General features: G+C 39.1%; 2 protein-coding genes across 10 annotated transcripts in view; both read left to right on the forward strand.

The window, feature by feature from the left end:
* Nucleotides 1-13,852, forward strand: part of nav1b (neuron navigator 1b) — a 104,968-nt gene extending 91,116 nt beyond the window's left edge. For all 8 annotated transcript variants that reach the window (XM_053636533.1, XM_053636532.1, XM_053636531.1 and 5 more), the window contains 14 exons: nucleotides 58-179; nucleotides 2,163-2,332; nucleotides 2,486-2,648; nucleotides 2,805-2,982; nucleotides 3,609-3,700; nucleotides 3,805-3,900; nucleotides 4,106-4,274; nucleotides 5,820-6,055; nucleotides 6,726-6,880; nucleotides 6,974-7,045; nucleotides 7,342-7,538; nucleotides 9,106-9,224; nucleotides 9,904-10,101; nucleotides 10,359-13,852. In XM_053636533.1, coding sequence (XP_053492508.1) covers nucleotides 58-179; nucleotides 2,163-2,332; nucleotides 2,486-2,648; nucleotides 2,805-2,982; nucleotides 3,609-3,700; nucleotides 3,805-3,900; nucleotides 4,106-4,274; nucleotides 5,820-6,055; nucleotides 6,726-6,880; nucleotides 6,974-7,045; nucleotides 7,342-7,538; nucleotides 9,106-9,224; nucleotides 9,904-10,101; nucleotides 10,359-10,445 — 2,054 coding nt within the window. In that variant the 3' untranslated portion in view covers nucleotides 10,446-13,852. The remainder of the gene's footprint in view (nucleotides 1-57; nucleotides 180-2,162; nucleotides 2,333-2,485; nucleotides 2,649-2,804; nucleotides 2,983-3,608; nucleotides 3,701-3,804; nucleotides 3,901-4,105; nucleotides 4,275-5,819; nucleotides 6,056-6,725; nucleotides 6,881-6,973; nucleotides 7,046-7,341; nucleotides 7,539-9,105; nucleotides 9,225-9,903; nucleotides 10,102-10,358) is intronic.
* A 247-nt stretch (nucleotides 13,853-14,099) lies between these two features.
* Nucleotides 14,100-25,984, forward strand: mybphb (myosin binding protein Hb). 2 transcript variants are annotated; one of them, XM_053636539.1, is made up of 13 exons: nucleotides 14,100-14,480; nucleotides 16,540-16,599; nucleotides 16,887-17,021; nucleotides 17,998-18,165; nucleotides 20,651-20,739; nucleotides 20,859-21,054; nucleotides 21,493-21,632; nucleotides 22,181-22,340; nucleotides 22,662-22,798; nucleotides 23,564-23,750; nucleotides 24,657-24,689; nucleotides 25,511-25,550; nucleotides 25,660-25,984. In XM_053636539.1, the coding sequence occupies exons 1-11, from the start codon at nucleotides 14,243-14,245 to the stop codon at nucleotides 24,686-24,688; spliced, it is 1,542 nt and encodes a 513-aa protein (XP_053492514.1). In that variant the 5' UTR covers nucleotides 14,100-14,242; the 3' UTR covers nucleotide 24,689; nucleotides 25,511-25,550; nucleotides 25,660-25,984. The 2 variants fall into 2 exon arrangements, with proteins under 2 accessions (XP_053492514.1, XP_053492515.1); XM_053636540.1 differs by lacking the exon at nucleotides 16,540-16,599.
* Nucleotides 25,985-27,987: the final 2,003 nt, after the last annotated feature.

The following is a 27,987-nucleotide window of genomic DNA, read 5'->3' on the forward strand; positions in this document are numbered from 1 at the left end:
TACCAAAAACAACGAGCTCACTCTCTACCCTTTGTCATTGCTTCTGTCTCTCTTCAGAACTACAGATTAACAGGCAGAACTCATCTGAGAGCATTGCCAGCATGAACAGTATCACCAGCCATTCCAGCTTGGGTAGCCTGAAGGAACAGGATGCCAAGAAAAAGAAGAAGAAAAGCTGGGTAAGATAACAATGTACTTTTGGACAGAGGACAGTCAGGCCAACTTTTTTCTAACCACAGCAGGTTTTCTTGGCCATATCTGTGATAATGATGGGCACACTAAAGTAATAGCTCTTTCCATTTGTTTATTGGTTTATCTGTACACGAATTTCAATTCTTCTAAAATACACAAAAATGTACGTTCGTTACACCATGATAGGTCTGAAAATACCACCAGTTTCTTAGCTCAATCAGTAGTGAAATGAAAGAATTACTGGCTTTTTAACTCTATTACTTATGTGTCCTCCCTATTGTTCAACCTTGACTTTCTCAGTAAGAGCCAGTGTTGCAGAGTTGACATTTTTATTTAACAATATTAAAAAGAAGTGTGTTTGCTTGTACTTCTCCATAGCCTCTGCAAACTGAATTTTTCGCTTTTTCAAACTGAAACTAGAAAATGTAGCTGAAATAGTGAAGCACCGTTTGAATACGGTATCAATACACATGGTCTTTGTTCAGCGCCTCCTTTTACATCAGTGATGAATTAATCACGTTGATCTCGAAGACTATTTCAGAAAGCAATCAAATTCTCATCAGGTGACAAATTAAAGGAAAAACCAATATACATTATCTTAGGTGTTGGGCTGCCATGAGCTACCAGAAGAGCTGCAATACTGGACGTTCTGTATTATGTATATTCAATACTGTTCTTCTGAAAGATCGTCCATGTTTTGAGATCTAGTGACTGCAAGAGTTAGTAGCATATGATTTGTATAATTTCCATACGGCATCATTGACCATTCAGTGAACCCACGTACCCTGTGGATATGAGCATTGTAATCCTGGAATAGAGAACTCCCATCAGGATAGAAATCCTTTCATCACATGACGAAAGTGATCAGTCAGAATAACTTTTTACTGATTTTTCAGTGACCTTTTGTGGACAAATTGCAGTTAAATAGCAAAATAACCGAACCTTTAGTTTTTTTCCTTAAAATTGTCACCCATCTGTATATTTCTTTGTCTTCTAGTTCTAACTGTTATTTAAAACAGAAATAGTCCAAAAAATTCAACCTGTCAATTTCAGGTTACCAATGATATTAATGTTTACCAGTTTCTCTCGTTCTCTCTCTCTCTCTTTCTCTCTCACACACATACACTTGCTTTCTCTGTATGTGTATTATTGTGTGCTATTGCATTGTGCATTGGGAACAACATTAAGTATGAGTCTGATCTTTTTCCTATGCCTTCCCCTTCTCTCCTTTAAGGTGTATGAGGTGAGTGATTTTCCCAAACCCCACCATTCCCACCTAATCAGAAAAGAAACAACCTTTTTTTTTTCCCCCCCTGACCCTCGTTTCTCTGATGAGTCCTTACCATTCAACACCAATGACTCATACTCTAATGGCATTTTTCTTTATATCAAAAATCTGTGAAGATCAAACAAATCAAGGCTAAAATGTGCTAAGACTAAAGCTGTACAATCACCAGGTCATTTATATCATGCTTTAACAGTAAATTAAACTATTATTTAATATTCTATTCTTTAACACATGAGCTCATTGGTAAATATAAATGTAAACGTGAGCTTGTGGTGTTTGTTTATCATGGATTAGATATTATAATATATTATGTGGACATAATATTAGATGATCATCGACTGTCAGCATTTACAGTTTACATCCTGTACAGCTGCTGTAGTTGGATTCTGCCTTGTGAGGAGACTCTTATGACATGCTTATGAAGTCTTACTCTTGAATATAGACATTTGGATCTGAAACACCGTGTTTCGTTTCTTATGCATAAGGGCATTTATCCCATCATGATAAGTAGACATGCTTACTCATTCCATGAAGGTTTTTTTTTTTGTGCTTCATCAATTGAGTTGTGCTTCATTTATTTGCTCTTATATTTTCTGTACCGCCATATATTTTACCAGTGACTAGACTATGCAGGAGTCATGTATTAACATGTATCTGTATGTTGTCCTTTCTGTTTCTGCAGTTGAGAAGTTCCTTTAACAGGGCTTTCTATAAGAAGGGCTCCAAGTCGTACTCGGATATTGAGGAAATTGCCACCCCAGAGTCCTCAACTCCTTCGTCCCTGAAAATCCATCACGATGTGGAAAAAACACCATTCTCTATAAATCCATCCACTTCTGCCTCCTCCTCTGTGTAAGAGATGATTTCTCAAGATAACTAGTCATTATTCAGTTTTAACAATTCTTCTAAACAAAACTTTTTATTTTATTTTATTGGGCCTCATTTAGCAATGTTGACCACATTTACAAACAATTAAGGTTTAAAGAAAATGCTTTTTTGGTTCAGACTGGGCGATAGCAGCGACGGCACAGAAACCGAAGAGAAGGTGGTGTCTGAGCTGCGCTCTGAACTCTGGGAAAAGGAACGCAAACTTACAGATATCCGGCTGGAGGCCCTTAGTTCTGCTCACCAGCTGGAGCAGCTACAGGAAGCCATGAGCAAGATGCAGGTGTGTGAAGAAAGTCAGAGTGCGCGCGCACACACACACACACACACACACACACACACACACACAATGCTTGTAATACACGAGTAAATAAAGAACACCAATAGATGTTGCATAACAGTAGAGATCACATTTCTCTGTAATTGTCTTCTCATTCAGATGACTGTAGAAAATCTGAAGGCAGAAAACGACCAGTTGAAGACTGGTGTCTCCAGACCTCCAAGCTCCACTTCCCAGTCGTCTGGGCTGGGCTCATTGGGCACCTTGTCACCACGGCAATCTGTGGCATCTCTTAGCAAAACCTTTAGCATGGGAGCAACTGAAAGCTTAAACACAGGTGAGGTGAAACATACAGGATGTTCACACCATATTTAGCAAGACAGAAAATACTTTCCAGGCATCTCAATCGGATGTGGCTTTCTAATCTACTGAGTAATGCTGTGGTGCAGTAGGTAGCATGTCTGCCTCACGACACAGCAGGATCCCACGGTCGATGCTGAGTTTGGTTTACTGTCCGTGTGGAGTTATGCATGTCCTTCCCATGTCTGTGTGGGTTTCCCTTTGGTTTCCTCCCACCTCCCTGAAACATACCCAGTAGGTGGATTGGCTAAACTAGATCGATGTGAAGGTGTGTGTGTGTGTGTGTGTGTGCATGGTGGATCCCATTCAAATTGTATTTGCACGTTGCTCATGCCCAGTATCCACTAACAGGCTCCAGATTCATCACAGATCTGACCAGCGCTTAATGAAGATAAAAGAAATGAACGAATGATTATTGTTGTTTATAAAAGTTCTTTTGTTAGAATACAAATAGATAAAACGTATCTATTTTTAAGACATACATACATTTTGAATACAATTTAATGCAATTTAGTTGTTGTTATTATTATTATTCATAGAAACTATTTTAGTTTGGAAATGAATGGCTGTTTTGTTTGTTTTTTTTCTTATTTTTTCTGGCAGATGTATTTCACAGTCCTACCTCGACCCTGCAGAAGGATGAGAGCATTGTCAGAGTGCTAGTGCGCATACCCAACCAGCAAGTCTTTAATGAGGTATGTCTCACCGCTACAGTACCTTGGATTTAATATTCTCTTTCCAGTCATAACGTATAAGGATGTTTAACTACAGAGTTTACACCACTGACCTTTTCACACAGGAGGTTAAGCAACTGGAATTCTTCATTGGCATGGTCAAGCTCAGTGGGCCGACTGATTGGAGCACGCTCGACTCTGCCATCTGCCAAGCTTTTAAAGTGAGTTGCAGGGCTACAGCCACAGCTGACTACTATTGTGAAGTATCTTCAATATGTAGCCTGGTTAACACATCGGTTAACACTTAAGTATGTATTTTGTGTTCTAAAGCTATGCAGATGACAACATTAGGATAATTTGTTGTTTGAAAAATGCAGTCATTTTGACCTCTTCTGCATCCCAAACGCCATGTTTATGTTCGTCCAGGACTACTTATCAGTGGTGGACCCGAGCTCCAGCCTGGGCCTGTCTCAGGACTCCATTTACAGCTACAGCCTCAGTCATCTGAAGAGAGTGCTAGGAGCTCAGCCACCCGAGACTCCACCAGTACGCTGCCTTAGCAAGAGTTCCACCTGCATTAACGTGGCTCTCAAAGGTTAGTGGGTAAAGGCAGGTTAAGAGGGTTACACTGTTTTTTTTTTCTTTCTTTCTTTCTTTTTCTTTCTTTCTTTTACATTGATACTACCATCACCCATAATTTTGCCCAAATTCTAAAAGGTGCTTTCACACCTATTTTCTCTGGTTACTGAGTCCTAATCAAAGTGAAGTTGATACTTTTGGTTTGTTTGCTATTTGATTTGGTTTGTTTTCTCACTGCACATAATTAAACAAACGAAAAAAAAAAAAGTCAAATAACATGGGCTGAGGAGCATATAGGACTGAAAATGCATGTGTAAAACTCCTTAATTCATTTGTTAGAAATATGCCAAAGGGAAAAAATGTAAACAAACCTCTGCCAATTGAGCGTAGAAATCATAAAAACCCCCCAAGCACGGTGTACACGGAGCCGCACACGATACATTACTAGATAATTCTAGACATGACTAGTTAATAATATTTTGTGTATCGCATCCATTGTTTTAGTCTTTTTTCAAATCATTTTCTCACTGCGATCAAACCGCGATAGAGTTTGATTGGAACCATACTGAGAGCTCCTCACTGGAAAACGCAGCAGGGTTCGATTCAAATGGACTAAAAGCTGCATATGTGAAACCACCCTAAGCCTCAATATGAAATTTTTTTTTTAAAAAAAAGAAAGGGAACGTGTTTAAGTAGTTGTGGATCATTATAACGTGAAACATACTGAACTTGTCTTGGCTTGAGGTTTAAAAAAACTTTGAGGGCTTCACATTATTTTATAATTCAATCTTAGAGACCAAGCACATTCTGACATTTATAGTCTCTGTAACTCTGATTACAGAGAATGCAATGCTATTTTCAAAATAGTCTTTCTCGAGCAGGTTGGGGGATAAAAGATTTACTTTCTTTGTTTGATAAAATAGTTTCGATTTCTCACATTGACCATGAAGAGCTGCTCAAGGTGCACACACTCATCACACTCAACGCCAGGAAGGAATGCTGAAACGCGTTCTTGGAAAATGAATCTTGCGACTTTCCCAGACAATCATAGGGGAGGTCCTGTCTGGCTGCAATGTCTCTTTTCAACTCCTCCACTCCTGTATTAGAGATATGACAGTGATGCACTCCGACTCCTTAAATTAAAGGTTCTTTTCAGGGCAGACTGCACTCAGCAGTTTATAGAGACCATGTGAGGCTGCTATCGAGATAAACATCAGATGGCTAAACTCATTCACTCACTCAGCTGTTGGTGTCACCTGTTTCTTACTATTGTTAATGCAAAAAAATGAAAATGAAATAGCTTGGGGGGTTTTTTTCCCCCCTGAGGTATAAAGTTTCTAGGAGAATTAGTTTCTTGTCACAGCATTAGAACCAAGTAAAACTGTACTAATTGCAAATGAATTAGATGCTGTTCATTTAACAGGCTGCTTTAATTAGTTCGAGGCCAGGGACATATCTGAGCTTTCCCTAGATAGCGCTTTAAGTGTGTCTGAGGAGCACTGAGCCTTGTGTCATAACACTGCCCAATCCCATTATACACACATCTCTATCTCCACTGCAGGTCTGAAGGAGAAGTGCGTGGACAACGTGGTGTTTGAGACGCTCATCCCGAAGCCTATGATACAGCACTACATTAGTCTGCTGCTGAAGCACCGCCGCTTGATCCTGTCAGGGCCCAGCGGCACAGGGAAGACTTACCTCTCCTCCCGCCTCGCCGAATACCTGGTGGAGCGCAGTGCACGAGAGATCACCCCTGCCATCGCAGTCTCTTTCAACATGCACCGTCAAACCTGCAAGGTAAACCACACTGATCAGATAGACTGAGGTCTGGATTCTCAGAGGTGTTTATTGCAAGGGTAGTAAAAGTATATTTTTAATGTCGTTTTTTTTTCATGTAATGTTGAACACTAGCCGTGAATAAATAATCGAGTTTTTAAATATTTTGTTTAACATCGTATTAAATGTGACAAAACAACAGGGTTCCCATGCTTCCTGGAAAATCTGGGAATTTTATAGTGTAACGCAGAGATGCATATATTAGCATATTTTCTTTTACTTCGTCCATTGTCAGCTACTGATTGAACTCCCTCCTGATATTACACCAGTGTGTTTCTTCTATAAAAGCAAGTCTAAAACCAATGAACTTTGATTTTGTAAAACATAGGATTTGCAGCTTACCAAAGAAAAAAAAGTGGGTGTGCGTATATTGACAGGTGTTCAAAATGTATTAATATGAGGGTGAGTCAAATGAAAAGCTGAATTTTTTATTTTTATTTTGCATAGAAAATAGGTTTATAAAAGTGCTTAATTCTTCTACATAATCTCCATTTGATTCCTCTAGAAAAAACGTTTCATTTGCCTCACCCTATATATTATCTACCTTTATTACAATTTAAATATTGGGTCTGCTTCCCTGAAAAGATGAGCCCTCCTGTAGTTCTTCATTCGAGTTCTCTTTTATCTCCAGGATCTCCAACTTTACCTGTCCAATCTGGCCAATCAGATTGACCGGGAGACTAGTACATCTGAAATCCCACTTGTTCTCGTGCTTGATGATGTACATGATGCTGCATCCATCAGTGAATTAGTTAATGGTGCTTTAACATGTAAATATCACAAATGGTGAGTGAATTTAGTTCATTTACTTAATCTTTTTTCCATTTTTTTTTTTTTTAAATGAAGGATTTATTAACATCTATAATATCCATTTCTTAGTCCATACATTATAGGGACCACAAATCAACCAGTGAAGATGACCCCCAACCACAGCCTGCACCTTAGCTTCAGGTGGGTGTGAACGCTGGATCATATCTAATTCAGTTATAGAAACAGAAGGCGAATAATTGAATCCCTAAAAAAAAAAAACGATTTAGATTTTGTTAGTGTGAGACCTGATTACTGTGTTTAACATAAAGCGGTTATTCATCAGAAAGAATAATGGTGCTAATAACAAATGAAGCTAACGGGGAAGAATTGGCAAACACTGCTTATCATTCTGCAAGCAGCTTTTGTTCACGGTTAGCCAAGGTAGCATTTTTTATCAAAGTCGCCCTGTAAAGTTTCTGTTCACTTTGTCTTTGAAGGATGGTTATGTTCTCCAATAACGTGGAGCCAGCCAACGGCTTTCTAGTGCGCTACCTGCACAGGAAGCTAATGGAAGCGGAGGACCCCAGAAGATTGACAAATGAGGATCTCCTGCGGGTGCTAGATTGGGTGCCCAAGCTCTGGTACCACCTCCACACTTTCCTGGAGAAGCACAGCACCTCTGACTTCCTCATTGGTAAGAGAGCTTTTTAACAGGAACAGCTTTTGAAAAACCAGGCCAGTAATTTCTAATTTAACACGATTGCTTTAGAAAGATAGAATTTAAGCAGTTTTTCATGCATCCGAGAAGCCTGTTGCTAATAGGCTAATGCTCAACTTAAAAGACAATGAAATCAAAACTTGGCTTTGCTTGGACCATTTCACAGTAACACTTGACATTCTACTATACAACCCCAATTCTGAAAAAGTTGGGACCGTATGGAAAATGCTAATAAAAACAAAAAGGAGTGATTTGTAAAAAAAAAAAAAAAAACCATAGAAAGACAAGGTATTTGATGTTTTACCTAATCAAATTTAGGTAAAATGTTTTGGCTTTTTTTTTTTTTTTTTTACCTGATTGATGTTTGATGTTTGAATTGATGTTTTACCTATTCAAATCAAATTTTACCTTCAGAAATCATAGTTTTTTGAAGGTAAACGTTTATTTTGAAATTGATGCATGCAACATGTTCCAAAAAAGTTGGAACAGGGGCAATTTAGGACTAATAACGATATGGTAAGTTGAAATAAGAAGGTGATATGAAACAGGTGAGGCAATCGTCTAATCATAGTATATAAGCAGCCTTCAGAAAAGGCCTAGTCCTTCAAGAGCAAGGATGGGCCGAGGCTTGCCAATCTGCCAACAGATGCATCAGTGAATAACCCAACACTTTGAGAAAAACATGACCCAAAGACAAATCGGTAGTTTTTTGGGCATTTCAACTTCTGCAGTGCACAATATCCGATCCGATCCCTCATACGTCACTGTCTTAATGACAGTCATGAGTCTGTAATGGAGATCCTGACATGAGCTCGGGAATACTTTGGTAAACGTTTGTCACACAACACCATTCGCCGCTACATCCACAGATGCAAGGTAACGCTTTACTATGCAAAGCAGAAGCCGTACATCAACACTGTGCAGAAGCGCTGCCGACTACTCTGGGCTCGGTCTCATCTGTGATGGACAGTAGCACAGTGGAATCATGTTTTGTGGTCAGACGAGTCGACATTTCAAATAGTTTTTGGACAAAATAACAGTCGTGTTCTCTGGGCCAAAGAGGAAAACGACCATCCGAGCAGTTCTAACCTGTCTCCGATTGAGAATGTGTGGCGCATAATGAAGCTCAACATAAGGCAACAAAGGACCTGTACAGTTGTGCAGCTGAAGAAATGCATAATGGATGAATGGGGGAAAATTCCACCCACACGCATAATAAGTATTATTAAAGAAAAGATGATGTTACACAGTTATAAATAGTCCCAACTTTTTTTAGAGTGTGTTGCAGTCATCAGATTTGAAATGTGTATATTTTCAAAAATAAATTAAATTCACAAAGTAAAACATCAAATAATGTGTTAATAGTGTGTTTTCAATATAGTGCAGAGCGAATTGAATTTTCAAATGACTCTTTTTGTTTGTGTCATTTTGCATTTTTTTTTCATACTATCCCAAATTTTTAGAATTGGGGTTGTACAATATGAATTACTAAATCATTTCCATATTACATACATGTTTTTGTGTCTTTGTGTTCGGGTTGTAGGGCCATGTTTTTTCCTGTCCTGTCCAGTGACAGTTGAGGAGTTTCGCTGTTGGTTCATTGACCTGTGGAACCACTCAATCATTCCTTACCTGCAGGAGGGAGCCAAAGATGGTATCAAGGTATGTCAGTCTTACCTGGCAAAGAAAATATCTTGGGGACTGTCCTATAAGCCTTAAAACAGTACGGTTTTGCTTTTCAAACAATCATTGCGCATAATGAGTGGCACATATGACCTCTAGCTTATCAGATAGCAAATATAATGTCAGTAGCATCTAATACTCTCTATACAGCTCTCTCTTATTCATCTCTAATACTTACAGTGGGTCTACACAGAGAATATCAGTGCTCTCTTCAAGTTTCAAGTTTTATTGTCGTGTGCATGAAGAGTGCTGTAAGCATCTATATACAATGAAATTCTTGTACTACTGTACAGTTGCACACTCCTACAAAGATTAGTACAAAAATAACAAAGTGTAAACATTGAACACAGTCAAAAGGCAGTCCAAAATCATACATGTACTCTAAACTAGTGAAAATAATAATAAACTGTAAACATTGTGTGCAGCCAAAAATTGACACAGTGGGGGATATTGCACACACACAGACATTGCATCTATTGACACAAATTTCAACACAACATATGGAATTATGAAAGTATGATATATCTGAAATCTAACATTTCTTGTTGTTCAATGCTTTTTGAGGCTTTCAAAATGGCAATCTGGGTCCGCTCTAGAACATTTCTTCTATATTTGAATCATTATATACATATGTAATCCGAGCATTCTCCTGGCACAGGCACATGGTCAGAAGGCAGTGTGGGAGGACCCAGTGGAGTGGGTGCGGGATTCTCTCCCTTGGCCGTCTGCCCAGCAGGACCAGGCCAAGCTCTTCCATCTGCCTCCACCCAGCACGGGGCCAGCCAGCCCTAGTCAAGTTGGAGACGAACGGCCCCACAAAGAAACACCTCCCAGCTCGATGGAGTCAGACCCACTGGTTAGTTATACTAATTTTACTAAAAACATAACATTTTGAACGAAGTATGTGTTTCAGTAAGTAGATATTTATAGTGGAATTGTGCAAATGGGGGGGGGGGGGAACACTACCACAGAATAGCGTGACAGTTTTAATGCAAGCATATATTATTAAGAGTAGATGCTGTTCAAAAACACAGTAGTGCTGTGCTGCATTGTTAATGTCTAATACACCCATCTGATCTCTCTGTCCTCTCTGTCTTTTCTTTTCTATTGCAGATGGCAATGCTGCTAAAACTGCAGGAGGCAGCCAATTATATTGAATCGCCAGAAAAAGAGGCAGAGCCTAAACTGCCCACGCTATGAACACAAATACATACTGAGCCTTCACTGATCTCTTTCATCTCTCCAGTGGTTCTGACAAAACACCGAGGTCCTAATGCAAACTCCTGAAATATACGTTCATGTCATAAATTACTAAAAATGTCTGTATTCTTCTAACAGAGAACATACGCCATTTTTTTTTCTTGGTTGGCTCACCTTGTTTTGCTTTCCTGTTTATATAATAATGTATGTACATTGCAAGAATATTTGTTATAAAAACGTGTCATAAAAGCCAATAGCTACTTTTAGTCACAACCAAATAGGTACTTTTCTTACAAACAGAAATATATATCGCTTGTACCTGCAGATCCTATACACGATACAGTTTACATACAGCATAATCAGTATATGTTTTTCTTTTCATGAGCATTTACTGTTCCACTGCTGCCCACAGTACAACTCAAGGAAGCAGGTGTTGACTGCTAATTGCTAGTATGCACAACTTGCATTCACCTCACAGCTTCTGAACAGAGAAAATCCAATCCAATTGAGCGCCATCTCTATGTGCAGACCTTCGCAGTGATGAGTATGCGGCAGCGCTGCTGCTGATCAAGCACGTCTGCCTGGCCGTACATTTCAGTGATCGCCTACCCAAAATTTAAACTGCATGCTAAAGCCTATGATTGCTTTGAACCATAGAAACACCTTGGATGTCTTACTTTCTTTTTTTCTGCCATATCATTTTGGCAAACATGAAAACATAAAAAATGGCAAAGTAGAATGCCATAAAAATTCAAAGTCCTGCAAAGTGTGCCGTCCTGTCCCCTGTAGGGGGCAGTGTTCATCTCAAAATCTTCATTGCCATACTACTGGCAATGCTGGGGAAGTCAGTAACAGCACTTCAACCATACATAGCAAAGAGTATAGAGACCTTTCATACAGATTGCAGTAGCCGAATGCTATTTCTGTAAGCTCTCTAAACAGCATAACTATTCTGTATTCTTTTTATGTAACAGTACTGTAGTTAGATTTTATTCGGCTTTGAAACTAATCTCAGCTCAGGGGGTGGGTAATCTCAGGCATTCACATATGATTATTTAATATTGCTGTACTCTTGGTTAAAGGCTCTCTTGTAGCATATGGTGCAAATATCTCAAAATGCAAAAACCAAATACTCAAGTGTTCAGACCTGCTCCGTACCAGCCAGGTGTTCAGAGTAGGAAACTGCCCCTACAGATGTGCATTAAGAGCTAAAAGAGAACTCTAGACAAGCGTAAGATTATGTTTGGATTTATTTGGTGCTATCAAACATCACCCACCTCTAGGAAAATGACTTTTCCCATACAGTGGTCTTATATTTATAGGTGCTTTATCTCAGTAAAATAGCCTTACGTTCTCATAGCTTACAATGGCATCTCCATGAAGTAACTACCAGACACAAACTATCCATCCAATAACATTATCTGCCTCTTTATGCGCTCCTTTCTACTTCAAATGGCAGTGGCACATCTTAACGTTATTCTTCCGAAACTTATCATAAGCATATCATAACAGTATTTTTCTGGTAATGAAACTAAAGGTGAAGTTGCGTGCTCCTTCATCCGAAGATCTGACCTTAGGCCCTGTAGTAAAAATATGAGGCATGAACTTTGATAAGCTTGGCTAGGAATGTAACTGCATAAAACTAGAGGATGTGCAATTGCTCAAAATAAGCAGTGGTGGACCAGTAATTTCCCTCACCTTTACCAGAAAACACAAAGCATATCAATATATGCATGTTTACAGGCAAAACTGATTTGAGTGGATCAGTTGTAAAATTCGCATCATTCCAAATGGTTTCTGCATTGATATTTTTATTTTGCCTTAAACACTGTATTCTGTCAATCTTCATCAATGTAAATATGTCACTGACAGAAAATGGGGGGGAAAGGGTCTTTAAATGGTCATATAGGGTTTTGTTATCTAGATCAGTAAAAAGTGCCACAAAATTCTTTAGATAGGTATTACTTATATTCACATACAGTAAGATTGTCTATTTCTGAGGTTTCTTTGCGCTGCTATTCCCAACCTGCTGTGGGAGATTTCCATTTAATTACATCCCTTAAGACTTACGACAGCTTGTCAAGGCTTTATTTGCCAAGCCCATGCAATGGCTTTCTTTCCGATAAAAAGATTGGAGGACTTCAGGTCCCATTTGCTAATCTATATTTTATTTTAAAAATGTTATGAGGATAGATTGGTCTTTATAATGTAACTGTATTATTGGTAATTTGCCATAAAATTGAATGACCACTGGGAAAATATGGCTTAATCCAATGGGCACATTTGACATTTTTTTCTTCATGTGTTTTGTCTTGCTTTGATGCAACAGATGAGAAAGAAATGAAGTATTGCCCAGCCATTAATTATACCTGTGCCTCATGTTTGCCCCTGTATGGAATAGGATGTTGGTAACAGAAGCCATTGTGCTCTGTCTGCATCACATCTCTGGTTCATGTGCCTGTAACTGTGATGGCTGTGTTGTGTTGTGCTGTGTCTCCCTAACAGGACTATTCAACAACTTACTGTTGACTTTGACTGGTGAAGAGGGAGGATGATAGTGACACTGTTTGTTGTTGGGTTTTTTTGGGGGTTTTTTTTTGTATTTGTTCTCTCTCTCAGTCCCACTTACAAATGTTCTCAACTGCAATACATCTAAGATAGATTACCACACACACTATACTACCTGCCCGAGTAGTGATCATTATTGGTCATTGTATTGGAGAATTTTGAGAGCATTACATTTGTACCATGTAGTTCTCAAATTATATCTCAAACCCTTGAGATTTTTCTATGTTGGCCAAAGTTATACTACAAATATCCTTTGATGCATCAGATCTGCTCGAATTACTTATTGAAGTGTAGAACTAGATTTTTGTCCAGTTTGTTTTACACAAAACAGTGGGTTAGGATAATAATCCTGGGTCACAAGTTGTTGAACAGTCCATAGATTTCATGCAATGCTTGTTATTGATTCAAAACTAAAATAGTCTACTATCAAAGGTATGGTATCTAATGTAACTTGCAATGTGCAATAGATGTGCAATGGGTTTCTAAATGTTGTAAAAGCATGTCACCTTTTGTGTGAAAAAGAATTTGGGAATGGTCTACCTAATGTCTGGCCATTATAATAGGATATAGCCTTCTTGTTTGTAATTTTCCCCCAGATAATTGTTTAAACCAATTATTATTAATTTTTTTTGTACATAATGTCATAACTGTATACATTGTAAATAGCCAAGTCATTTGCGACAACAATCATTTAGGTTCAGAAAACTAGTAGAGAAATGTGGTTTGTAAAAGAGGAACTGTTTGTCTGGAGTGACCCTGTAAACCTGTGGGGAACTGGCATGCTTTCAGAAGTCTCTGCATAACCACAAGTCCAACGTTATTCATCCGCCATAATAAAACCACTCCATGTTCTTTAACCTTGTTCATGCTGTGTCTTTATCTAGTCTAGTCAGTACAGCACAATACTTCTTGTTGTTGTTTGTTTGTTTTTATAATGTAGCCTGTGTCATTTTAACTTTTTTTTTTTTTTTTTTTTTTAAGTTTCAATGATCCAAATTGTAGTGCACTATATGTTTTCATTAGTGAAATCATTTCTTTCTCGGGATCTCTGTTGCTTTCCTGGCGCGTGAGACTCCCTCTTTACATCATGACGTAAGAGCTCAGTGAGTGAGTGGGCGGAGTCCTGCAGCGCCTCGCGCGCGGTATAGCTATATATAAGGCCGCCCCCAGCTTCCGAGACGCAGTCGAAGGTGTCGAGTTTGCGACAGGGATCTTTCCTGCGGACAATCATGCCGGCCAAGTCAGCACCCATTAAGAAAGGGGTCAAGGTGGCGAAGAAGGAGGCGCCGCCGTCGAAGCCCAAACCTGCACCCGAGGCTCCTCCGGCTGACGCGCCACCCGCCGAGGCTCCTCCAGTTGAAGCTCCACCCGTCGAAGCTCCTCCAGCTGTAGCTCCACCCGCCGAGGCTCCTCCAGCCGCTGAGGAAGCTCCAGTCGAGGCTCCACCAGCGGAGGTGCCCAAAGACGGTACTGTTTAGGGTCCTGAAAACTTACAACCCCAATACCCAACCTTCCCCCAAACCCATCCCTTTCTCCTGGGCTCTAAAGCACAACTTCCTATTATTTACAATACTTCTTTAATGTAAAAAGTGACAAAGTGGATTCACTAGTCCGTCCTCATTGAGCATGTTGTAAAGCACTAACCAGCCGAGGAGAGTTCACTGACATTATAATATGTACAAGAGTTTTATTGTTTAATAGGCATGAAAGCAACAACTTCAAAGAGCCACAGCTGTTTTGCTGGAATCCCTTTGAACATCTCTGCAGTAGCATATAAATCTTCTCCGTGAGAAACAGGATGCCCATTTTGCTATTTTTACTCTGCTTTGAGAAGTGCGGTGAGAAATTATCGACATTGTGTTGGACATATTGGGCATCTACAGCGAGCAGAAGACAGCTGACCGGTTATGGTGGAATGTTTTAGGGCTCAGCTGTACTTGGCTGGAATCTGGAATTGCCCATATTTTTCTCTAGCTATGCTAAGGCATAAGTTTGATTAAGAAGTATACAGTTCAAAATGTATAACTATACAACAATATAATTATTCGAATACAAGGGCACTTAAAGCAGTAGTTTGTTTACAGCGAAATCTCCAGTGTTGAGTTCATTCTTAACGTATATGTTTACGTCCATCTTAAATGAGACATTGTAAGTATTCATTCAGCACTTCGATTCTTAATTTGGGATTCTGACACTTCAGTGAAGCCTGGGCGTAAACTTAAACCCTGATTAGATCTTCAGCCTCTAGTTTATCTGTGCCATAAATAGCCTCCTTCCACTTAAGCACAATATATCTCTATAACAGTCTATAACATTGCAAATTACCAATTCTTTTTAGTAGGCTGCTTAATGTATTCGCTTAATTATTCGTTTAACATCCTTTTCTTGTGTGAATCCACTATTACAATAAACTACATTTCTAGACCTAACAACATCTGGCTATTTGCTTCCAAATTCCTCTTTAAAGCAATGGTTTTAATTTCCTGTCTTGTTAGTCCTTGCTTTATTATTGGCATTTCCGTGCATTATAATAATTTGCGTTATGCACTTATGCTAGAAGGTCATGCTTTTTAATGTTCAAAGCTTTTAACATTGGATTTTTTTGCATAGACGTTTTAAAGTAATATCTAATATTTAACAATAAGCTGCTGCGGATGGTAATAATATTAATTCTTTTCTTTTTTTTTCTTTGTCAGAATGAAACTTTTTTTTTTTTTTTTTTTTTTTTTCCAGGCCAAATGTTCTCAACTCCAGTCCTGGCATACAGGTTTTCCATTTCCATAATGTCTTATCCAACTTATGATGGGGTAGACGTTGACGAGTTTGATCCCCAGAACTGGAATTCACAACACCTGGCCTATTCTCATGTTTCACAGTCCAGTTTTTTGGGAGATTACAGATAGTCCACCATTTTTGCTCCATTGCAGCTCCCAGCATAGATGTACCAAGTATTCAGTGTTAACAAACGCATGGATCAGGTGTGTTAGCAGCCCATAAAAACTGGATTGCGAAACCCTGTCTTATAGGATTTCATCATTGTTGCCACTTGTCCAGCATTTAAAAGTGTTCCTTTGCTTCATCCTGTTCACTAACGCTTTAATGTTTGTAATCAACTGATGTTGCAAACACTGTGTAAGAAGATAACAAGGTACAGCCCAAATGCCAGATTGTTCCTAATACTAGGATTTTGCATTAATTATCCCGGATGCAAAAACAAAACTGTACTTAGGATTTGCACTGGGGACCATATTTACCTCAGAATTAGTAAAAGTGCATAAATGTTTGGTGCTTTCTTTACTCAGTGGTTATCTACAGGCACATTTGTACTCCTTTCCACATCTCAAAGCATCTGACAGTCAGCATTCTCCTAACTTTGATTACCTGCCATAGGTGTGTTGGGAGCTAGCCTAGGATAGAAATGTACATTGTTTAAAAAGTCTTTAAGAACTCATGTACTGCCTTGTTCTAAAGGAAAGTCTGCTTGCTAGCTGCTGCTTCTAATAAAGCCTTGCTTATTTAATGACAGCCCCTGCTGCTGAAGCTCCACCAGCTGAGATCAAAGCTCCTACACCCCCTCCTCCTGCAGGTAAAATATGTGCTTTCTGCTTTTCTCCATCTCGTTGTTTACTACTGTGGGCCTTCCATGGGATTTTTTTCTGTAGGACTGGCTCTGCTTAATTGGCCCAAGGTGTGAATGAATGTGTGAGTGAGAGATAGTGTGGTGTCTATGGATGTATTCCCATTCATGGTGTCCCATCCTTGGCATATTCCTGCCTCAGCTTATTCCTGGAATAAGCTGACCAAGATCAAGTGGTTACTGAAGATGTATAAATGAACAAACTTTGTGATTTTGAACTGTTCTTGTTCTCTCAGAGCCCACTAGTGAGCCTCTGGAATTAGTTGTAGAGGATGTCAATGATGTTTCGGTCACTATCCAGTGGAGACCTCCTGCTACCATTGGGAACGCTGGCTTGGATGGATACACTGTGGAATGCTGCAAGGAAGGAAGTAAGTCTGTTTCTGACCTAAGACATACCAGATCAAACCCAACATACTGTATAAAACCTAGTGGTAAATCAGGATTGATGTTTTGGCCTGACTAATCTTTAAGTGACACTGCATTTGCCGTGCATAACATTCTTAGGATATTTAAAAGACATAGAAAATTATTTTACTGATCATTTGAAGCACCATGTACCACTACACCGCCCTGCACTGCAGTGAAGAGAAAATTGTAGCATACAGGTTCATTGGTTGGTCAGACTTCTCAGTTGCACCTGTCCTCAAAGTGTCACCAATAGATTTACACCCACACCTATCTCATTGCCCTATAAAGAGTGAGGCATTTCTAGCAGTAGCACTGTGTTGCAGAGTGCATCCTTGTTGCAGAAACAGGTTTCAACTTTTAAAGCTGATGGAAAAAAAAACATGTGACGATTAAAAATGGTAAATATAAAAGAAAACATTTTTCACTTAATGCATTTTTGCGATTTTTCAAATCAAAGTTTTTCACAGAAGAGAGATGCTAATGATAGTGCAGGACAAAGCACTCTGAGAATAATATTTAAAAAAATATATATATATATATATAATATATATAATTTTAATCATTGATGAAACTATATAGTGTTGAAATGTTGTTTAGTAGCATTCATAAAGTCAAGCTAGTCAAGAAATCTTTTAAGAGTCATATATAACCTGCATAACATCGCTACAGTAGTTTGGATTGCTTCATACCAAATCCAATGACAAATTCTGAAACTGTTTATATATTCAAGGTCAGTCTCCCACAGTGATATCCTCAAAATTGCTCTTCATTCTCAATAAATAAAATAGGAAGTGTTTCTTGGTCTGTTCTGCCCTGAGCTCATTATACACTGGGTCTGAAAAGAACTGGGTCTCTACTCTTAAGTATACATCCTCACATTTTCTTGCACATGAATTGAATTGTTTTTTTGTTGTTGTTGTTTTTTTTAACTTATAGCTGGTGATTGGAAGGCTGTTAATGAGGAGCTCACCATTTCCTGCCGTTATGTCATTAAGAACCAGACCACTGGTGACCGTCTGAACATCAGGGTGGTGGCTGTGAATGCTGGTGGCCGCAGCCCCCCTGCTACTTTACCTGATGCCATCCTGGTTAGAGAAGTTGTTGGTAAGTGCAGTTTTCCTGGCCAAGAAATTCTACCGCTCAACCACTAATAGAAAATCTGAGTTGAGAAGTCCTGGGTATGCTCTGGTATTTTGCATAAGTGTGCATAAAAGACATAAAATTGCCAATGTGTATTGGGCAAGGGGCATGCCTTCCTTCTATAAGTTCTCCAGAGTGTTGGGCAAGAGTGTGCACGAAAGTTTGAACTGGTTGTGTAAGGCAGTGTTCTCAATGTGGCACCTGTGAAGCAAACTTTACTATTTTTATATATATATATATATTGTTTCAGTGTTGTAAATCAAAACCCACCACTATCAAAGTTATATTGAGTTCTTATAGTTGCTAGCTGTATTTCCTTAAATTTAATGTCAATGCTTCAATAACCAAGAACAAGTAGGCTAATAAATAATGTCAACTTTATAAATAGAAAGTATAATAAAAACTTTGATGGCATTGAAATAGACCCAGAAATGTTATTTTACACATTTAATATTGGAATTGGGTTATGTTCATACATTTGTGTTGAGGGAGTCTGTGGAATTGAGTTTATAGATGAACTAGCCCCTCGCTGCAAAATGTTTGAAACCCCTTGGTGTAAAGGTACAGCTTGCTGACATGTTTGGATCAGGCTCACTGATGGGGTTATTTTACAAAGCTGAATGCATCAAGTATGTTGTTTATCACACTATGTGGCTTGAACACCACCAGAAGCCAGTTTGGTGCCAGATAAATTTCTGGTTGCACATAAGTACTGAATCTTTGCTCTGGAGAATAATGTGCAGTTGGGTAAGATTGGCTTAACCATGCAATTAAATGAACCTAAAGAAAGACCGCGTATATGCAGAATGGAAAGTTGAGCTATATTGGAAGGTAACTTGATTCCAATCTACGCACGTTTTCTACGCACATGGAGGGGTGTACAGTGGCAGGTTCTTATGGTGCTTCAATGCCTAGGTTCTTTTCTAGCAAAGATACCTACAATGGAGATGGGCATCTTATGAATTAGGTCCCCATATAAATAAGACAATCCCAGTCACAAATCATGGGAAAATGACTGGGAAGTGCTTTTCATTAACATGGATTACACGTGGAAGTTTTACATGGCTAGGACAGATTGCATTCTGGAGCGTTGTCAAGCTACTTACCCCAAGAGCGATGGTGGCAAATGTGAACAGTTTATGTGAAGGGGGTGGGTGACATTCTCATGTGTTCTCACACTGTCACAGCTGAGGGCATCTTGGGGTAGCGTATGCCAGAGACGCTCTATTACTCTGGAAACAGGCCATGTATTCTGAAAGGCAGACCACTGAAAAAGCCATTGATACAGGTGCACATATAGCTGGTAATGTTTAATGAAGGTTTTTTAAAGAATTGGTTAATTTAATTACAGATGCATGTGTACAGGAACACTTGCTGGCAGCAATTTGGCAACAAATGCCAGTGACTCCAGTGCATATCAGTTTACACTAAGACTTTATGGCTGCATGTGTGGTCTTGTTGGCAGTGTAAGTGTAAAGGTAAAATAAGAGTGCTCCTGCTGAGATGACATTTACACAAGTTAAGCCTTAAAAAAACTACAATATCAGTGGAGTCTGCTTGGCTTTTTTTTTTTTTTTTTGGAGTCTGCCGTTTTTTCCCTATATATGGGGAAAAAAGCTCCTCCTGGAGCTTAGTGTTTTGGTTACACAACGTAACTCAAGCTCTCCATCATACATCATAAGAGGGTAGGATGTGTCAGACTGGCCTATTTACAGCTGTGATGAGATGAACAGGCCTGTGGTCAGCATGTCCAACAGCCCAAAGTAGATTTGCACTACAGTTTTAAGATAAGTTAGTGATTAGTGTTGTAGAGAACTGGACTCGTGTTATCATGCCTTTACCATTCTAATATGAAGTTTAATCTGACTTCAGTGACTCAGCTTTTCAGCGTTTTTTTCCCCTCACCCAAATCACCATAAAATAATTTAGGAACAGGTTCAGCTAGATTTAAGGCAATTAACATGTGTTGCTCTTAAGGCTCGAAAAGCCTAGAGGTCTAATTTTAACTCTGAAGATCATGCACTTAAAGTTTAAAAACTGACATGCATATTGTTCTGAATTGCATAAATAAAGGTAAAATATCACCCATATAATTGGTGAGTTAATAAAAAAAATGGACAACAAGTAGATAAACAGCACAACTGAATAAATAAGTAATTATTTTGTAGCTGCATGGCGGTGTGGGGTTTTGCATGTTCTCCCCATGTTCATGTGGGTTTCCTCTGGGTTCTCAAGTTTCTTTTAAACACACTAATGTGAATGAGTATGTGAATGTGTGTGTGAATCAGGCTCTGTGATGGACTGGTGTCCCATGCAGCTTGTATTCCTGTCTCACCCCCAGTGTTCCGGGGATCCACTGGAATCCTGACCAGGCTAAATGTGTTACTGTAAATGAATGAAGGAATGTATTTTGTAAGCTACATGTAAATTTGGTTCTTACCCCCTATAGATCGCCCCAAGATTCGTCTGCCACGTTTCCTGAGGCAGCGTTATGTGATTAACGTTGGAGAGAAAGTCAACCTTGTCATCCCCTTCAGTGTATGTGCACCTTAAATCTTCTGTTTTGTATAAAAGCATGTTCAGAAACACAATAAGACCTTTTTTGTGGCTGTTCCTTGCAGCCTTTACCAATTCAGTTTACTGTTTCACCTTTACAGGGGAAACCCCAGCCTGCTGTCACCTGGACAAAGGATGGCCAGCCCATTGACACCAAGAGAGTGAACATCCGCAACACTGACAGAGACAGCATCTTTTTCATCCGTGCATCTGAGCGAGCTGACTCTGGTGTCTATGAGATGTGTGTTAAAGTGGAAAGCTTTGAAGACAAAGCCCAGCTAACTCTGCAGATTATTGGTAAGCTTAGAATTTGTGGCTTAACATCGTAACCAAAGATTTAACACCAGTACAGGAACTTCCTTCCATTTATTTTCTTCTGAGATTCATAGGCTAAGAACTATTGACAGTTTGGTTATGTTATGGTTGTTTGTTTCTCCAACCCGATGTCAGTAAGAAATTGTAGAAAAATGGGGCGAGGCGCATTACAGCATTTAAGTGAGAGACTTCTCACACATTAAGTTATAAGAAGCATTGCATATCCTAACCCTAAGTTTAACCCAAGTTATCCATATTTCCAGTTTTGTAAATGTTTTAAGTTTACAAGATGATGTAAACTTATGATGCCACATTATGTCTTTAAGCAGAATGTTAGTACTTTGTTAATGTTTGGTTCTGCTAAAGTGTCCCCGTGAAATTTGTCATTTCTAACATCATGCTGTTTGTGCTGAATCACAGAACTGCCAGGTCCACCCGGAAGTATAAAGATTGTGGACACCTGGGGGTTCAATGTTGCTTTGGAATGGACCGAGCCAAAGGATAATGGAAACACAACTATCACTGGATACACAGTGCAGAAGGCTGACAAAAAGACCGGGGTAAGGGCTTATTTTGTTAAGTAATATGGTCACTGTAATCATATAGATTTACTGCTTTGTGTATGGGGAATAACTGGGGAATAGAAAACCGACAGTGTTTGCACAGTGCGGTTTACATGTCCATATTTGTATACAAGTCCTCTTCTGCTATTTCAGTTTTACGGATATATATATATATATATATATATATATATATATATATATATATATATATATATATTTATAATATATATATATTTTTTTAATTTAAGGAATATAAAATATGTACTCATTCAAGGAACTCATTGGATGGTTTGAGTGTATTTTATTAACTCTAATCTCTAACATTAAAAAGTGCTCATGACAACTCTTAGTAAGCTGATATGTAAGGGTTTTTGTTTTTTTATCCAATTTGCTGAGTTTTTAACAAAATTGTTCAAATAAAGGACAAGTCAGTCTTTTACTGCTTACTGAAATGCATTACTGACTGCTTAGGAATATCAGACTTGGCCCATATAATTCTGATCAATAATTTGTACTCATCCAGTGTCGTTGTTTCCTCTCCACAGGACTGGTTCACAGTGCTGGAACACTATCACAGACTGAATGCCACTGTCTCAGACCTGATCATGGGAAATACTTACAGTTTCAGGGTCTTCTCTGAGAACAAGTGTGGAATCAGCAATGACGCCGCTGTTACAAAGAACTTTGCTACCATCCAGAAGACAGGTAAAACTAAATGCTTTATTACTGTATGATCTGTATTTGGTAGAATATGCTATGTCCCTCATGGACAAACACTGACCAGAGATATTCATAGACGTCCATTACTGGATGGACTGACTGATATGGCCCATAAAAATGATGATCCCATTGTTCTATTTTTGGTCAGTTGTAATTTGCCACTGAAGCCATTTGGCATCATCAAAGATGACTTTTAAGCATCTTTGAGCTCTCTGGGAGGTTAGCACTCAATAAAAATGTTTCACGATATGAGGTAAAAAACAAAAAAGACGGGATATGTTTGACTTTTATCTTATTCTCGATCAGGTATTGACTATAAACCACCAGACTACAAGGAACACAACTTCAGCGAGGCCCCCAAGTTCACCACCAACATGCCAGACCGCTGCGCCACTGTGGGCTACACCACTAAGCTGCTGTGCTCCGTCAGAGGATTCCCTAAGGCATGTCTTTCACTTCAGCCTTACTTCTTTTATTCAGATTAGTCTGCCTATAGGAGTGCATTGCTTGAGCAAGTCAGTGCAGAAGTTCGAGAGTTGACTAGAAGTAGACTAAACGTAGTCGAAAAGTCGGCAGTTATAGATGTGTATTAATATCATGTGATGTACAGGCAGCAGTAACCTAGCAATGTGTGGTAGTAAAGGTAAAATGTGACTGGCCACTGGAAGCTGGCAGCCAGCTCATCTTAGTCGATAGCAAAAGCTCTTGGGATAGAAATGAAATAGAATAAATTCACACTGGCGAGAACTGAATGAGTGGCATTGCTGCTTGTAGCCAAGAGAGGCCCCTGACAGTGATCATGCTGTTTAACAGCCAAGGCGTCTTAGAAGTGAGTATAACAGGAATGCATAGTAGGGCTCATGGACATGTGACTTAATTCATCCATCAACAATGTTTGTCTTGCACCTCTGGGGTTGGGGGTTTGAATCCTGCCTCTGCCCTGTTTGTGCGGAGCTTGCATGTTCTCCCTGTGCTTCGGGGGTTTCCTCCTAGTACTCCGGTTTCCTCCATCAGTTCACAAACATGCATTGTAGGTGGATTGTCATTCTGAGTTCACCGTAGTGTGTAAATGTGTGTGCGATTGTGCCTTGCGATGGGTTGGCGCCCCGTCCAGGGTGTCCACCCACCTTGTGAAAAGTTGTATCGCTGCAAGGAGTATGGACCAAATCACTTAATTTCCTTTTCATCTCCCTTTCCTCTCTCTGCAGCCGAAGATTCAGTGGATGAAGAACCAGATGATCATCGGTGATGACCCCAAGTTCAGGCAGTTAAACAACCAGGGCATCTGCTCTCTGGAGATCCGCAAGCCCGGTAACTTTGATGGCGGTGTGTACGCCTGCAAGGCCATCAACGAATATGGTGAGGCGGTTGTCTCCTGCAAGCTGGAGGTCAAACGTAAGTCAACCAGGGGATAATAAGTGTAGGTTAATGAATGTCTACAGCTGACCAAACAAATAGGGGCCGCACTCACTTTGATGGTTATTTTTGGATTAAACAAATGCAGAATTAGTCAGATTTGGTGATCTCCTTTATAATATATAATATATAATAAATGTAAAAGTTATCATCAGGTTAAGCAATATATTATGGTTGTTTAATAGCAGTTAAATACCACAATGCTGTTAAATTCTTGAATCTGAAAAGCCCATAACTGCCTCTATTTCTGGATGTAATTCATCTCACAGGTTTATATGAATTAAATTACAGATTAAAAAGAGATGACCAGATTAAAAAGCTCTTGTTATTTAACAAAGAAAAATGTAAAACTATGGATATGGTGAAGCTTTCTCTAAGTAGATTTATTTAACATTTATGGAAATGAGTTCTGGGTATCAGTGCTTAGTAACAGTCAGAAAGTTTTCTGCCATGGGCAAGTCTTTAGGACAGAGCTCTGCTTTGCAAATTCCAGTTTCTTGGTAACGTGACAAGCTGTATTTTTTGTCATTTTAACTTCATTATTAAATTAAGAGACTGAAAAAAAGAGTGTCTGGTGCTGGAACAGTTGTTTATAGATGCTATAATGTAAGTGATAACAGGAAGTAACTTGCCCTAAGGATGTTCCACAACATGTAACTCTGAACAATTATAAAATAAAATTTATTAAAAAAAAAAAAAGCACAAATTGTGTTTGTTAATAATTTTTTTAATCAATTTCTGTGGTATAAGAGGAATGACAAACTTCTGGATATGGTGAAAATAATCCACTTCAGGTGGTAACAGTAACCCTGCTTTGCATTAGGCCATGTAACACCACCCAGTGGTACTTAGCCTAACATGGAATGTTTTTTTCTTCCCCTACAGAACCAGTGAATCCTGATGCTGATAAGAAATAAGGTAAAGAGCCATATTCATGTTGGTCAGTGTCTCTAGTGTGGTTCAGATCAATGTTTGTTCCTTTACTTAGGCACATAATATCTCACATAAATGATTAGATATACGCTATTTCTTGTCACTTTATCACTAAACGTGATGGTGAATCCCGATGAATTCATCTTCCACTGTGAGCAATTTGTATTTCAAGATGCTCCCTCAAGGGACTAGTATTTATTTGGCCGTAATAGGCCGAGGTGTTCCAGATAAGCAATTTAGAGTCCTAAGTACTTTACATCTATTTGAGTCTTGACAACTGTCTCTCTCTCGACCCCACCCCCCATGTGCTGACCTTGTATGGTGGGTGCTAAATTTGGATAGCGCAGTCTTTGCTGTTGCATGTTGAGTTCTACTGCTATGTAAATTAAATCTGGTGTGGCTCCATATGTGTACAACGGGAAAGGAAATCACATTTCCCTGACTCAGCACCCAGCTCCCCATTAGGCCCTAGGGAGCCTACCATAACTCGCCGGCAGCACTTACCCTAATAAACTCTTCTTCCTACATTCACTGCATGTAAATTAAAATTCTCTGTCAGGGTAGAATCATGATTATTTGTTATGTTCATGGGGTGAATTTTGCGTTGCAATAATGATCATGTATATGAAATTGCTTTTAAAAGTAAAAAAAAAAACAATCTAGTTTTTGATCGTTTCATTTATTTATAGCTGTTGAAACAAATGAAGTTAAAACCCACCGCAATTGATGTTGCTTCAGCTGTCATAATTACTGCTAGATGGCATTTACACCTGTTTGTGTTACATTTCTGCCTACATTTGTTTCAGTCCCAAATTAGGAGCAGCAGGATCACAGTTTGCTCAAAAGGTAAGTCCACACGTTTCTATAGAGAGTCGTGTCAGTTATCACACATGCAATATGATTTCGTTTTCAAATCTGATCTGATATGAGGTTTGCATTTGAACTTTTTTTATAGGAATTTTGAAGACACCGTTTGCTGACGCAAAAAACAACAACCACCACCCATGAACTGTACATATAAAGAAAATAACCAGAGACATTTATCGTCTTTTTCTTATGTAACACTTCGACTCACAAATAGAGCACATCTATTATATAGGTACATCATCGACTGCCTATGGTTGAGACAACTGTTTACTTGTTTCTATTTATGTATGTATCTTCTGATACCTAGCACTGTCCTTATGTTTAAGACTGATCAATTTTTGCCTATGAAAGGGATCATGTGCAGAAAAAGTGAAGCATTTCAGTGTTTGTTAAAAATAAATTCATGCCTTCAATTTGTTCTTGTAGTTTTTCTTTCTCTCCATCAAATATGATTACAAATTTGAAGTGTTCATCTACATTACTCATTAATATGAGACACTGGTACAGTGGTACATTTGTAGGAAGGCTACATCTGTGGCGTCTGTGTGATGCACACGGTGGCTTAGTGGTTAGCACGTTCGCCTCACACCTCCAGGGTCCAGGGTTCGATTACCACCGTGGCTGTGTGTGTGCGGAGTTTGCACGTTCTCCCCGTGCTGCAGGGGTTTCCTCCGGATACTCTGGTTTCCTCCCCCAGTTCAAAGACATGCATGGTAGGCGGATTGGTGTGTCCAAAGTGTCCATAGTGTATGAATGGATTGCGATGGATTGGCACCCTGTCCAGGTTGTAACCTGCCTTGGGCCCAATGCTCCCTGGATTAGGCTCCAAGATTCCCCATCCAAGATGACCCTGAAGGAAGGATAAAGTGGTATAGAAGATGGATGGAAGGTTTCAAGGGCTCAGAATATTCACCTAATATGTTTAATATTACAATAGATAGTTTAGCGTCATGAAATAAATTGGTGAATTGTCTTACACTGGAAGGTGTGCCAGGAATGCATGAGTCCTGGCTTGAATGACTCAATGTGAAACAGAACAAAAGAGCAATAAAACAGGACATATAGCGAATTTGTACCAGATGAATTCCTATCAAGGCACAGAAGTCTTTTTAACAAACATAGCTTAAGCTTTAAGCAGTTAGGTCATTTCAGGTTCGACACACAGACAACCTTGGTCTGAGCAAAGCCATGAACAGAAATAAATAGACTGTCTGGGCTAAACTGCACATGGATGCCTCTCATAAAACCTTCACTCCCATTTAATGCCAATTGCAAAGGGCACTATGCATGACGACCATTATCGCAACTTCCTAGAGAGTCAGGCGTAGTGTTGCAAGATGTTTGTCATGCATGGGACTCACTGATTTTCCACTTCTGTACAACAGCATGCCATATCACTCTCAGATTTTTTGGAGGTGCTAACAAGCACTTTAACGTAAATACTTAGTTTTAATATAGTACTTTAAGAGGTTTACAGTTTGTGCTGAGAGAAAATATGACATGTTAAAGACAATGAAATATGCTAAATATATACTGGGGAAAAATGAGTAAACACATATCAAATTATAAAATAACTAAATGGTATTTTTAACTATAAATAAGATGTTTGCCGTCTAGCCACCAATATGCAGCAGAAGTGTGTGTTGGTGTAGCACTATGGGCAGACAGCTGCAGCAGGGTCAAATGGTTTCCAGTAAGCCTTACAGCTGTAACATCACAATGGAAATATTTTTCACCTCATTGTAAATGCTCTGCACTTATATAGCTCTTTTTTAACCTTAGCGGTTCAAAGCGCTTTACACTGGTTCTCATTCACACACCAATGGTAGCAGAGCTGCCATGCAAGGCGCTAACTTGCCATTGGGGGCAACTTAGGGTCCAAGGTCACCTCGTCATGTGGGCCGGGAATCGAACTACCAACCCTGCGATTAGTGGACAGCCCGCTCTACCACCTGAGCCACAGCTGCACCTCGTTTTTTGCTGAGATTAATGTTCAGAGATAGAATTGTTGGAGGCCACTCAGCAATTAAGGACTCCAAGCTGAATCAAGTATATATAAGTTGTTTGTGGAGGAATTTATTCACAGCTATCAGGGTAAGGTAACGTTAAGTGACATTAGCATTGATGATGAGTAGCTGGATATATCGTTTATTGAAATTGTGTATATATTATTTTATATTGACAATGTTTCAATTTATTGAGCGCTAACTTCTAATGTTTTCCACTACAAATACCATTACAAACCATTAATCAGCTAACCATTAAAACAATTACCATTATTGGTCCTTAATGGTATTAGACATAACATGCCACCAATTGAAGGCAACAGATTACCAATAGAGACCTACAGGGACTCTATCATTACAGTTTCCATTAAAACCAGTACAATTCCCTTTATAACCCTTAAAACCATTAG

Source organism: Ictalurus furcatus, chromosome 11 (assembly GCF_023375685.1).
Source record: "Ictalurus furcatus strain D&B chromosome 11, Billie_1.0, whole genome shotgun sequence".
Classification (NCBI taxonomy): Eukaryota; Metazoa; Chordata; class Actinopteri; order Siluriformes; family Ictaluridae; genus Ictalurus; species Ictalurus furcatus.

What these genes read in the sequence shown, in the direction of transcription:
- mybphb (XM_053636539.1), top strand. Translation starts at nt 14,243, where the DNA reads ATGCCGGCCAAGTCAGCACCCATTAAGAAAGGGGTCAAGGTGGCGAAG. An exon ending in AGGCTGACAAAAAGACCGGG is followed by an intron (nt 21,633 to 22,180) that starts GTAAGGGCTTAT and finishes TCCTCTCCACAG; the next exon opens with GACTGGTTCACAGTGCTGGA. An exon ending in CCGTCAGAGGATTCCCTAAG is followed by an intron (nt 22,799 to 23,563) that starts GCATGTCTTTCA and finishes CTCTCTCTGCAG; the next exon opens with CCGAAGATTCAGTGGATGAA.